Below are 14356 nucleotides of genomic sequence, written 5' to 3'. Positions count from 1 at the left end.
ACTTAATTCTGACAATTCTATGGAGGAAATAAGCAGCCATAGTTCAGGGTTCATTCATAGTTCTAGGTTGTGGAGGATGCAGCAGATGATTTTACAGTGTGTAAAAAGCCTGTAATGCACTCTGCGACAGAAGTGTCCAGCTTAATATGTTACTGTAATATCAGAGAGCAGGAAGACAACAGTATTGAAAAGTAGGGTGCTAGTGGCACTGGGTTTGAATACAGGCTTAAAACAAAGCCCTGCTGCGAGGTAGCTAATAGATGTGAGGTGTAGTAGGTTAGCTGTTAGCGTGACTCAGTGTTTATCCTCTGTAGCACGTACGCGGGTTGTGTAGGCCGCCTCTGGGTCGTCCTCCAGCACTCTCGACAAGCCGAAGTCGGACACCTTACACACCAGGTTGCTGTTGACCAGGATGTTGCGGGCAGCCAGGTCACGGTGCACATAGCCCATCTCAGAGAGGTAGCGCATGCCAGAAGCAATGCCACGCAGCATGCCGACCAACTGGATGACAGTGAACTGACCGTCATTCTTCTGTTGGAGCAGCAAAGACATATATTATACATGAATATAAGCATAATACAATTGAATGCTTATACTTCAGAAAGAATGAATAACTGTACAAACTGAGTCATTACATGAGAAGATTACCTTTGTGTCTGCATTTGATGACGTGTGTACACGTATGTATATATATATATATATATATATATATATATATATATATATTTATGCCATGGTCTGTCTGAATACTCGATTCTGATTGGCTGGCAGGTGTTGATTAAATTAGTTTAACTGCACAGGTAGTTCCAGGTCAGTTTAATCACGTTCTATATTAATGCGCTTCCTATAAACATTGGTAACCATAGTAACATACAGTTACAGTTGAATAGTAATATAGACGAATATAACCGTCATTTTTATCGTTCCGGTCAAATAATGCAGCGCAAATATTATTAACATCTTTAATATTTGAATGCTGGCAAATGACCATGGCATAAACGGGATAATCAATGGCTAGCTGTGCATTAAACGATTCGCTGCGCGTCGGGTGGTTCATCGTCTCCACGTCGTGCATTCAAATTGTTTAATGCACAGATAGCCGTTGATTATCCCTTACATATATATATATATATATATATACACACACATACAAACAATTATAAACCTACATTTTAATGAAAAAAAAAAAAAATTGAAAATAAAATGGAACATGTAAAATATAATTAAACATGTATTAATTTTCTCATTCACAGAGCACTACACCAATTACACTTAAATTTACATTTTATTTGATGCACAAAAATAAATAAATAAATAATGTGTATGGATTTTCTCATTCACAAAACACTAGTTACACTTTAATAACACTACTCCATTACAATAACTGGGTAATAACTAGGTACTAACATGGAACCTACCCCTAAACCTAATCCTAACCCATGTTGTTACTTTATATTATCCAGTCCTTTCTTAGGTATGTACAGTTATGTACTGTAAAATAAAGTACAACCAGTGTGACTACACTTAACTTTAATTATTCATGACATTCCCATGAAATTCACAGAATGGCTATTGACTGTACTTCCAAAAAGCAGAAAATGTACCTTCAAAAAGGTGTCCAGGGATCCATTCTCCATATATTCTGTTATTATCATCACTGGTTTACCTTACAGAAATAAATCACACACAGATTTCAGCTTCAAGGTCATTGTTAGGTTACTATTATGTGACATTGTCTACATTAAACTAGTAAAATACAAAATTTGTGTCGTGTGGTAACATCTAATTAACTGCTTGTATTTCAGTCCAAAAACATTATTTAACATTACTGAGTCAATCTAAACATATTAGGTTACACCAACAAAACTAAACTGAAGGGTAAAATCTGGTATAAGCAGCTCTTTAATATAACAATTGCAGGTTAACACTGAAACAATCATTTTCAAATGCAATCATAATCAAAGGCATCCCGGCACTCACTCTTGGTGACGACCCCCTTGAGGTGGATGATGTTGGGATGCTCGAACTGGCCCATGATGCTGGCCTCGCCCAGGAAGTCCCTCCTCTGCTTCTCGGTGTAACCGGCTTTCAGAGTTTTAATGGCCACTGGGATCTCTCTCTTCCCTGGCAGCCGCAGCAAACCACTGCACACCTCACCGAACTCACCTGCAACCGCGAGCAGAGCCATCAGTGAACCGCGGCAGCAAAGAGCCAGACAATGAAACGCCTCATTGTGCACAGGCAGATTTCCCTCGCGAAGCCACAAAGTGCAAAGCTACCGAGGGATGAACTCGCTTCCTTCTGAATGAATAAAGTCTGGCAGTGAACGCCTGTATTTATAATGCGACACTTTCTGAATGTTTAGCCCAAACCTCTTATTTTCAGAATGTTACTATATTTTTTTTATTGGAAAAGAAGAAAGAGAATAATGAACTAGACTAAAGAGTTGGTCGAGACAAATTTTATGTTGGCTTGAGAAAGCCTGACTTGAAAGTCTGAAGTAGAATTAATAGCTATAAGTTAGGAGGTTTGAAGTTTGAAATAGTTAAAACTTGAAAGGGATAGTTCACCCAAAAATTTTAATTTGCTCTTAATTTACTCCCCCTCAGGCCGTCCATGCATTAGAAAGTAAATAAGATTTTTAGCTGAAACTGTGGTCTTTGGTCATTCATGAAATGCAAGTCAGCGGCTACCAGCACTTTGAGAATCAAAAAAGCTATCAAGGATCACAAAATTAATACCCTTAGCTCCTGACGATATACTGAAATCTTATGAAGTGAAATAATTGGTCTGTGCAAGAAACTGAACATTATTTACAACATTATTACCCCTAATCCAGACTCTGATTCTTTTCTGTGAACTGGTTCTTTCAGATAGCTTGTTTCAATTAACTAATTGACTAGTTTGTTTATGCAATCTCACAATGACACAATTGTATTATTAAAGCACCTAATAAATGATGTATGATGTAAAATGCATACGTTTTACAAGTCTAAAGCATAAAAAGTGAATAAACTAGTCTTCATCAGCTCAACTTTTTACATAAACTGTAAGAAATCATAAAAAGTGTTCGGTTCACCCATGCACATTCCAGCGGCTCATCAGTTATTCGGTTCGTTCTGTTTAACTTGATTGTCAGGCATCCGGAAGCGAGATTTGATTGAGCAACTTGTAGATCTGTGCTGCCTTCGAGCATTGAACTGTTTCAGATGGTTCAGTCTGATTCGGCAAACTGGTTCAACTAGTTCACCAAAAAGAATCGTTTCAAAAGAATGATTCATTTGTGAACCGAACTTCCGTCTGGACCGTTTGCCTGAGGCTCTGAATTACAGGTAATAATGTTGAAAACAATGTTCAGTTTCTTGCACAGACCGATTTATTCACTTCATAAGATCTCGATATATTGTCAGAAGTCACGGGTATTAATTTTGTGTACCTTGATATGATTCTTTTTTCTCAATGTGACTTTAGCCACTGACTTGCATTTTATGAATCACCAAGGACCACGATTTCAGCTAAAAATCTTATTTACTGTTCTACCGAGGAACAAAAGTCACCTATCTTGGATGGCCTGAGGGTAAATAAATTAACAGCAAATTTTCATTTTTGGGTGAACTATCCCTTTAAGTTGTGGTTGCTAGGGTGTTCCTAGGCAGTTTCTCAAGCCAACATAATTATCCACAGTATCTAAACAGATTTCATCTCATACAAACGCTGCACAGTCAGTCCTAAAGATGAGATCTGAAAACCAAACCATCTCACATTCTCTTTCTCAGCGGTGAATGTTCCTCGTGTAAGCTAATTGTACTTCTATTCCTAAGGCCTGTTTGTTTTAGTTGCTCATAACTCACTCACCGGCTCCAATAACCCGCTCGATGGTGATACAGGACACATCAATCTCCTTGGCAAACTCGTGGACGGCCTGGTTGGGATCTTCGTAGGTGTGAGGATCAATATACGTGCGGACCGCTGGGAATTTGACTGTGATGAAGAGAGAGAGAGGAGGAGATGTTGAATCCTGGCGCTTCGCAGCTCTGGGTTTGGGTTATGTGATGAAACGCGAGAGGATGCGCGCAGGAGATGCTGCTTGAGCTTTCATCTCTAGAGACCCTGTTTGTTCTTCCCTGTTGCGCCAAGCACAACATGTTGATGGATTGCTTTAGGACTACATAATAAGAATCCACCAAAATATGCCACACGTCTGTGTGTTACTGTATTACTGGGTACGTGGTTAGTGTGGTTGTAGCCTAATGGGCCATTGAGGTTTTCGGGTTACAGATAGGTGTCCCAGTAACTGCAATGTTGCTAAACAAAGACTTTCAAGTCTATGGGATTTTTTCGCCAGTCTTTCTATCACTAATTAGTGAATTATTATAATAATAATAATAATAATAATAACAATAATAATGATAATAATAATAATAATAATAATAATAGTTTAACAAAATATTACTAAAAATCAAAAGTTCATTTAAAAATGTAATTGAATTAATAAAAACATCAGTTATTATTATTATTATTATTATTCACTGATTGTAAATAAAATAAAATAAAATAAAATAAAATAAAATAAAATAAAATAAAATAAAATAAAATAAAATAAAATTAAATTAAATTAAATTAAATTAAATTAAATTAAAACAATAAATAAAATAAAATAAAATGTATTAATACTTAGCAATACTTGGCAGGGAAATTATTTATATTCTCTTTATATTTTCTGTTTGTATGGTGATATTTATGTATTATATATGTATAATATAATTAAATTAAATAAATAAATTAATAAATTTAATAAATACATTGATGATGATGATATAAGGGGTGTAAAAGTGCTGTTAAAGTAAAACTCATTCATGCCCAACCATCCTGACGTCATTTAAGCTTATGATAGGATGAGACTAGCCCACTGAACTCTGGCTGAACCCAGACGTGTCTGTCTGTCTGTTTCAGTTAGACTTACTGTGTCCGTTGTGGAAGTGCATCTTCTCCTCGTCCGGATCTTGCTTGGCTTTACTGTAGCCACAACGTCTGTGTAAAAGAAGAGCTGCGTTACTCTTTATACAGCACGGTTTGCCTTTCTCTAAAAGCCATTTCTCTAAAAAAAACAGCCCTGCACTCATTTCCTTAATTGAACAGCCTGATAGAGAGAGGAGGGCTAGTAAACAGACAGAATACGGGATGGTAATGGTTTTATCTGCTTTCAGCACAAGAATCCTCCAGAGAGGACTATCCAAACACGCACACATGCAGTATGACAGCAGTCTTAAGCGAACCCAGTGCATCGCAGCTTTATCTGCCAGTAGAGTGTTTGTATGTGTGAAAAGAGCAAGTGAACATTCACACACAATGAACTGCAGAAATAAGGTGATATCTGCTTCAGATCTGAGATACAGACATCAGGGTAAAATTATTTGACTACCTGTAGTCATGATCACTGTATATTATCTTGTATTTTGCAAACAAGATGAGTGAAAACACAATTATTAGTGCATAAATATTAATTATTATTAAAAATATCTATAATTTATATTTTATTACTGATTTAAAATTATTGTCATGAAGTTATATGATAAATGTTATTAACTGTAATTAAATTAAATTCATTAGAATGCAATGTAATTCATTTGATTACAATTTTAAACCAGATTTAAAGCAGAAAATAAATGGATAAATTAATAAATAAACAAATAAATACATAAATAAACTTACATATAATTATATAATAAACTAACTAAAATAGAAAATATAAAGATAAAAACTGATAAAACTGATACTAAAATTACACTTTTTTTCTGTGAATTATTATTAATAATATAATTAATAATAATAGTTTTGAATATTATTCTAGAGTTTGAATTGCATACTATCACACTATTTTTGCAGTATGGGAATTTTCTGCATGTAATGCACAAACGCATGTGTACTGCGCATGCTGCCAGGAAAACTGTATTCAATATGCAACAATAAATGTGATTGTGTACTTGGCAAATATAGTGCATATGCATATTGCCTACTGTTTCCTTGGCAGCTTTCAGTATATATAATGCAGTATACTAGTATTTCACGAGTTCTCCCACAGTCTATAAAATAGCATTTACCGGATGCTTACTATGAATGTCATTTCAAACAAGTAATTTCCCTTTCAGGCCAACCCTGCTCTGTTTAGGGGTATATTGTAGCCAATTGTTCTTATATGTATGTGTGTGTGTGCCCCGTGGGATTTGGCTGTATGGCTGCAGCCTCAGGGGATATACACATGCAGAACTGATGAGTCTGACCAGCATGTCAACCCTGAAGCCCTGCCTCTTCCTGTGCTCCACTTTCTTCTGATGAATTTGATTGGACCTCTGTGCTGTCACTCAGTCTGACATATTAAGCTACGAAACCAAAATCCTAACTGGAAGAAAAGCTACTCTTCTGAGTAGTATAAGTTTTATATGTTTATAAGACTGCATGTATTTAATAAAAATACACAGTAAAAATGCTGTTGAAAATTCAGCTTTGCATCACAGGGATAAATTACATTTTAAATATATTCAAATAGAAAACAGCTATTTTAAATTGTAATAATTAGGGATGCACTGATGTATCGGGCCGCCGATATTTATCGGCCAATTTTTGCTAACTTGACATTGCAGCTTGTTCATTATCAAAATAAAATACAGTTAAAGAAACATAAAAAGTTACACTGCTCAATTTAAATAGTCTGTAGTACAGTCTGTGCCGTTCAGCGTGACCACTGTGTTGTTATGTGAAGGATGATGTTTTACATCGAAAATGCGAGGGAAGAACAAAGCCTATTGTTTACATATGAATAGGCTAAATAATATTTTAGCATCCAGATACGTTGTAAATATGGAAACATTTGGATTTGTGCAGAATGAGAGAGGTAGGCTTCAGTTTCTCTTTTAAATTAATTAGTTTGGCTTACAACTTTAGAGGATTTGTTGTTGATAGAAGGGAACTAAAATAGCCTAATTGTGTTTGTAATGTTTGTAAATATTTGGCTTTATTTACGGTATTTTAGCCTACATTATTTCTGAATATAATAATAAAATGCGACGTACAGCCTACTAATTTAGGCAGACTTATAGGAGTAGAGTTTTTTTTTTTTATCCATGGTGCAAATATTTTTAAATATCTTGAAATCTTACTTTAATATCTTTAAATCGTTGAAAGTTTGTTCTCTTGTTTAATAAATTTGGTCAAAATCTAGAAAAGATGATGCTGTATTGATTATGACTAAGCGCAAGATCGGCTACCAGATCAAGACCAAGATTTTTTCGTGTTTTTTTATTTTCTTTTTGAATAAAGAAAACACTGTACTTTATTATTATTATTATTATTATAGGCAAAGAAAAAGTTTATAAAATAACATTATTTATTTTTTTAATAACATTATTTTTCTACTCAAACCGGTTTCGGAACGATAATAATAAAGAGGAATGCAGGAACAGTCAAATACCAATTCTGCTTGGAGTGAACCGATCTTTTTTTTTTTTTTTTAAGCTCTGCTTTATGCAGTTGGCCAATATCGGTATCGGAATCGGCCAATACTTGTTTGTTAAAATCGGTATTGGTATCGGCCAAAAAATAAAAAATAAATACTATCGGTGCATCCCTAGTAATAATATTTCACAATATTACTGTTTTACCACCTTGGTAAGCATGAAAGGAACACTAGTCTATTTTACAATAGTCTACATATTTTTCAAATGGACTGGTAATATTTATTATTATAATTTTGTTGTTGTTGTTGTTGTTGTTTGCAAGAAACTAATACTTTTATTCAAAGGACATGTTAAATTGATCAAAAGTGTCAGTAAATATATTTATAATGCAAAGAAAATAAATAAAAAATGTTCTTTGTGAAATGTATTTACATTAAACAACCATGGATAAAAACATCATACATATATGATAATATGAAAATATGAAATATCAACTATTTTCAAAAGTGATACTATTTATTTATTTATTTATTTACCTACTTACTTAATATTTTTGTATTGCGTTATTGATTTATTGATTTATTTGAGCAGCAAATCATCATATTAGAATGATTTCTGAATGATCATGTGACACTGAAGACTGGAGTAATGATGCTGAAAATTCAGCTTTGCTTTACAGAAATAAATTACATTTCACATTATACTAAATTATAAAACTGTTGTTTTAAATTATAATAATATTTCATAATAATTCTGTTATTTTTGGTAAAATAAATGTAGGTAAAATAATAAAGTGTGAATTTGTGTACATTATCAGCCAATGTCCTCGACTTAACCCAAGATCTTCACAGCATCACCTTCAAATGTCTGTGAGGATGGTTCTCTGACAGCTTTACTAGCATCCCTGTCCAGCAGGAGCTTGTTCTTCAGACAGCCTGCTGTAATGGCCTTCTGACGGAGCCCTGTAGCTCATTCATGAATACGTCTTGACCTAGTAAGGCCAAAGAGGCTATTAACAGCTCTGATTGCTTCCTGCAGGAGAGAGCGTGCTTCAAACCCATCTGTGACATGAAAGGTGACGGAAGTGTCAAGGCTGTGGCCCGCGTGATACACTGATATACACTTTAAGAGTAATTGCCTGAAACGTCGCACCCTTGAGGGAGATCCTAACCCTTGCTTAAACAATTCAACTGCTTTTCAAGTGGCTTGTGAGAATTCAGCCGGCTAATGTCTGCTTGAGGTCTTGCTCTTGTGCCAATCGTTAATCTCGATGAGGACTTGACAGCATCAAATTAAAGGCTTCGGCTCAGTACAAGGGTGAAGGGTGAGGAGAGGCGAACACTGTTTGAGGTTAGCATTAGAGAGTTCTCCACTGACAGACATTCCAAACCTTGAAAATGTTTGCTTAACTGTATTGAATGTGCACTTGTAGTGTACTTCAGATCCTAAAAACATATAAAAAATATTAATCTTATGTATATATACAGTGCTGTGAAAAGGTTTTTGCCCCCTTCCTGTTTTTTTTTTTTTTTTAATTCTTTGCATATCATCAAACAAATGTTAACATTACACAAAGATAAAACAAGTAAATACAAAATGCAGTTTTTACATGATGATTTCATTTATTAAAGGAAACCTACCTGGCCCAGCATGAAAAAAATAATTGCCTCCTCCTGTTAAATCATGAAAAAACTGTGATTAACCACATTATTTTAGAAAGCTGAGTTAAATTTCACTAGCCAAACCCAGGCCTGATTACTGCCAGACCTGTTGAATCAAGAAATCACTTAAATATAACCTGTCTGACAAAGTGAAGCATGCTTAAAGAGCAACACATCATGCCACGATCTAAAGAAATTCAAGAACAGATGAGAAATAAAATAGTTGACATGTATCAGTCTGGAAAGGGTTATAAAGCCATTTCTAAGGCTTTGGGAATACAGCGAACCACGGTCAGAGCCATTATCCACAAACGGAGAAAACTTGTAACAGTGGTGAACCTTCCCATGAGTGGCCGGCCTACCAAAATTACTCCAAGAGTGCAACGACGACTCATCCAGGAGGTCATAAAAGAACCCAGAACAACATCTAAAGAACTGCAGGCCTCACTTGTCTCAATTAAGGTCAGTGTTCATGATTCAACAATAAGAAAGAGACTGGGCAAAAACAGCATCCATGGGAGAGTTCCAAGGCAAAAGCCACTGCTAACCAAAAAGAACACAAAGGCTTGTCTCACATTTGCCAAAAAAATATCTTGATTATACCCAAGACTTTTGGGCAAATATTTTGTGGACTGATGCGACAAAAGTTTTTGAAAGGTGTGTATCCTGTTACATCTGGCGTAAAACCAACACAGCATTTCATAAAAAGAACATCATACCAACATTCAAACATGGTGGTGGTAGTGTGATGGTCTGAGGCTGCTTTGCAGCTTCAGAACCTGGATGACTTGCCATAATTGATGGAACCATGAATTCTGCACTCTATCAGAAAATCCTGAAGGAGAATGTCCGGCCGTCAGTTTGTTACCTCAAGTTCAAGCGCACTTGGGATATGCAGCAGGATAATGATCCCAAACACACCAGCAAGTCCACTTCTGAATGGCTCAAGAAAAACAAAATTAAGGTTTTGGAGTGGCCAAGTCAAAGTCCAGACTTAAATCCAATTGAGATTATTTGGCATGACCTTAAACAGTCCATTCCTGCTTGAAAACCCTCCAATGTGGCTGAATTAAAACAATTCTGCAAAGAAGAGTGGGCCAAAATTCCTCCACAGCGATGTGAAAGACTAATTGCCAGTTATCGCCAATGCTTGATTGCAGTTGTTGCTGCAAAGGGTGGCACAACCAGTTATCATTTCGGGGGCAATTACTTTTTCCACGTAGGGCCAGGCAGGTTTGGACAGCTTTTTTCCCTAAATAAATGAAATCATTATTTCAAAACTGCATTTTGGATTTACTCGGGTTATCTTTGTGTAATATTAAAATTTGTTTGATGATCTGAATCATTCACGTGTGACAAATATGCAAAAAAAAATAAATAAAATAAAATAAATAAAAACAGAAAGGGGGCAAAAACTTTTTTCACACCACTGTGTGTATATACAGTGGGTACGGAAAGTATTCATACCCCCTTAAATTTTTCACTCTTTGTTATATTGCAGCCATTTGCTAAAATCATTTAAGTTCATTTTTTTTTGTTCCTAATTAATGTACACACAGCACCCCATATTGACAGAAAAACACAGAATTTTGGACATTTTTGCAGATTTATTAAAAAAGAAAAGCTGAAATATCACATGGTCCTAAGTATTCAGACCCTTTGCTCGGTATTTAGTAGAAGCACCCTTTTGATCTAATACAGCCATGAGTCTTTTTGGGAAAGATGCAACAAGTTTTTCACACCTGGATTTGGGGATCCTCTGCCATTCCTCCTTGCAGATCCGCTCCAGTTCTGTCAGGTTGGATGGTAAACGTTGGTGGACAGCCATTTTTAGGTCTCTCCAGAGATGCTCAATTGGGTTTAAGTCAGGGCTCTGGCTGGGCCATTCAAGAACAGTCACAAAGTTGTTGTGAAGCCACTCCTTTGTTATTTTAGCTGTGTGCTTAGGGTCATTGTCTTGTTGGAAGGTAAACCTTCGGCCCAGTCTGAGGACCTGAGCACTCTGGAGAAGGTTTTCGTCCAGGATATCCCTGTACTTGGCCGCATTCATCTTTCCCTCGATTGCAACCAGTCGTCCTGTCCCTGCAGCTGAAAAACACCCCCACAGCATGATGCTGCCACCACCATGCTTCACTGTTGGGACTGTATTGGACAGGTGATGAGCAGTGCCTGGTTTTCTCCACACATACCGCTTAGAATTAAGGCCAAAAAGTTCTATCTTGGTCTCATCAGACCAGAGAATCTTATTTCTCACCATCTTGGAGTCCTTCAGGTGTTTTTTAGCAAACTCCATGCGGGCTTTCATGTGTCTTGCACTGAGGATAGGCTTCCGTTGGGCCACTCTGCCATAAAGCCCCGACTGGTGGAGGGCTGCAGTGATGGTTGACTTTCTACAACTTTCTCCTATCTCCCGACTGCATCTCTGGAGCTCAGCCACAGTGATCTTTGGGTTCTTCTTTACCTCTCTCACCAAGGCTCTTCTCCCCCGATAGCTCAGTTTGGCGGACGGCCAGCTCTAGGAAGGGTTCTGGTCGTCCCAAATGTCTTCCATTTAAAGATTATGGAGGCCACTGTGCTCTAAGGAACTTTAAGTGCAGCAGAAAATTTTTGTAACCTTGGCCAGATCTGTGACTTGCCACAATTCTGTCTCTGAGCTCTTCAGGCAGTTCCTTTGACCTCATGATTCTCATTTGCTCTGACATGCACTGTGAGCTGTAAGGTCTTATATAGACAGGTGTGTGGCTTTCCTAATCAAGTCCAATCAGTATAATCAAACACAGCTGGACTCAAATGAAGGTGTAGAACCATCTCAAGGATGATCAGGAGAAATGGACAGCACCTGAGTTAAATATATGAGTGTCACAGCAAAGGGTCTGAATACTTAGGACCGTGTGATATTTCAGTTTTTCTTTTTTGTCAACAATTCTGTGTTTTTCTGTCAATATGGGGTGCTGTGTGTACAATAATGAGGAAAAAAATGAACTTAAATGATTTTAGCAAATGGCTGCAATATAACAAAGAGTGAAAAATTTAAGGGGGTCTGAATACTTTCCGTACCCACTGTATATTTATTTGAAACAAATACATAATAATAAAAAAAGTTCTTCAGAGGTAGAATAGAGATGTTTTTCCATTAAATCAAACATTTACAGCTTAAGTTTATGTATATATTCCTTGTACGCAGGAAATGATTTTTTCAGACAATCTCTCTTTTAATTTTAAACTCAATATTTCATTTATTTTGAATAAAATTAGCATTTCATAATCACAAACAAAGATGAACACACATTTATATCTGCACCTACTGTACTCCCAGTGTAATTCCAGTAAATTGCAGACTGTTTATTATAGATAGACAGAACATGTCTCAGTTTGTTTCCTCTAGCCAGCGAGGACAATAGCATGCATTACTGTCTCATTTTAAAATGTTGTGCCTGAAATCCTAAATAGGACAGCATGTATGAAACAGGATATTGTTGCTGGCTCCACGTCTTGCTCTGCCATTGTGTTTTGTGATCGTGCAAACAAATCTCCCAACACTGTTTACATTAAGAAGTGAACAGGCACATACTTTCCTTACTGTTGAACTGAGGCCAGTGATCAGAGATGTAGATACATAGGTCTTTAACTAGCTCAATACATGCCAGCTAAAACTGACCGATAAATTGATTTATATGTTAAATGTATTCTCATGGCTGTACTTAAAGCTGCATAAACCTACCTGGTCTCATGGCATAAACCAGCGGCTCTCAATTCCAGTCCTCGCGCCCCCGGGCTCTGCATATTTTGCATGTTTATCTTAGTTAACACACCTGATTCAGATAACCAGCTCATTAGAAGTGAGCTCCGTGCATGAACTGTGTTCCGATTGACATGATCCCTACACAGTGTTCATTGCTTCCTACTCACTGAGCAGGGGAAATCCATTGAAGTTTACATCTTCGGAACATTCATTCACGGATTTGCGCTGCGCCGCAGCGTCATACATAGACAAAACTTACTAGAGTGTGAGAAAAACGCATACGTAAATAAATACAATTTAAATTCACGTCTCATACACTTTAATGACCTTTAAATGGAACATATACGCTCACTTCGATCTGGAATCATGGCGGAATATCCTGTGATGTTCACTTCACAGAGCACTTACGTTCGAATAGAACAATGTCAGAAGCGCTAAGAGATAAACACAAAATGTGCAGAGCGGGGGGGGCGCGAGGACTGGAATTGAGAACCGCTGGCATAAACGTACCTGGGGGCGCTTTTTAGAGAGATGCTAAGAACACTAGAGGCAGTAATACTCAGACGCCTTTTATTCCTTTTCACACAAATTTACAGAGTTTCAAATTAATAAAGTGTAATTTTCGCACAATTCCTTGAAGAATATCATGTTATGACTTCAAAACAATATTAATATGCTGGGAGATTTGAAAAGTGATGCTTTTGAACGTTAGCATCACACATATCTAGCTTCATATCTATGGGTTTTCATAGCTGGTAGGTTTGTTCGGTAGCTCACGGAGTATGGAGTCATACTTGAGAGGTGAGGAGCTCCGGTTCGAATCCTGTAACTACGGTTCGACAAAACAGTTCAAGGAAGTTAAAATAGCATGGTTGCATCAACAAATGCGTTTTTATATCAGTTTTGCATTTGTCAACACTATCGGGTAGGTTTAGGGTTGGGTTTGGTGTAGGGCATATTTCCAACATGATAGAGCATTAATTTTTAGCGACGGTCCCCAGATATTTGAATTCTGAACCACCACAACACGTACCTGAAGCAACGTAATAAAAACACAGCAATACGTACCTAGATCAACGTAATAAAAACATGCCAGGGTTTACGTATTGAACCTGCGTTTTAGCGCCACTCAGTGGACATTTCTCTTTGAAACTGTGGCGAAAAGTGCAGTAAGGTATGTAAAAATGGTCTCGCTAAAAAGTGCCCCCAGGTACATTTATGCCATGAGACTAGGTTGGTATAAACACTTATATATTGCATTTTAACAGCTATAATTACAGATATGTAATAATTATGCAATGTACAGATACAGATAATTATGCAATTCCATTATTCTCTCCCACGTTTCTCATTTTGTGAACTTTAGCAGAAATTTCTCTGTATATGATGTGGTTAGTTTTAGGCAAATACCACAGTTATTAGTTTATAATCAGCAAAATTTCAAAAGCTATGTGTCAGTCCTGTCTTGTGTTTCCCCTCCTCTCGTGCCCATACTTGGT

At 36.7% G+C, this 14356-nt stretch overlaps 1 protein-coding gene across 4 annotated transcripts in view; it reads right to left on the bottom strand.

The window, feature by feature from the left end:
- Positions 1–14356, bottom strand: part of LOC131548338 (ephrin type-A receptor 5) — an 88032-nt gene that overhangs the window by 15565 nt on the left and 58111 nt on the right. For 3 of the 4 annotated variants that reach the window (XM_058789579.1, XM_058789580.1, XM_058789582.1), the window contains exons 9-13: positions 4964–5031; positions 3856–3981; positions 1981–2166; positions 1605–1666; positions 322–531 (exon numbers count right to left, since the gene is read on the bottom strand). In XM_058789579.1, the coding sequence (XP_058645562.1) occupies positions 322–531; positions 1605–1666; positions 1981–2166; positions 3856–3981; positions 4964–5031 (652 nt within the window). Of the gene's footprint in view, positions 1–321; positions 532–1046; positions 1166–1604; positions 1667–1980; positions 2167–3855; positions 3982–4963; positions 5032–14356 lie in introns of those variants that run through there. The other variant, XM_058789581.1, reaches the window with a different exon arrangement.

The sequence above is a fragment of the Onychostoma macrolepis genome, chromosome 10, assembly GCF_012432095.1.
Source record: "Onychostoma macrolepis isolate SWU-2019 chromosome 10, ASM1243209v1, whole genome shotgun sequence".
NCBI classification, from domain to species: Eukaryota; Metazoa; Chordata; class Actinopteri; order Cypriniformes; family Cyprinidae; genus Onychostoma; species Onychostoma macrolepis.
This window is presented reverse-complemented; position numbering and strand designations above follow the sequence as displayed.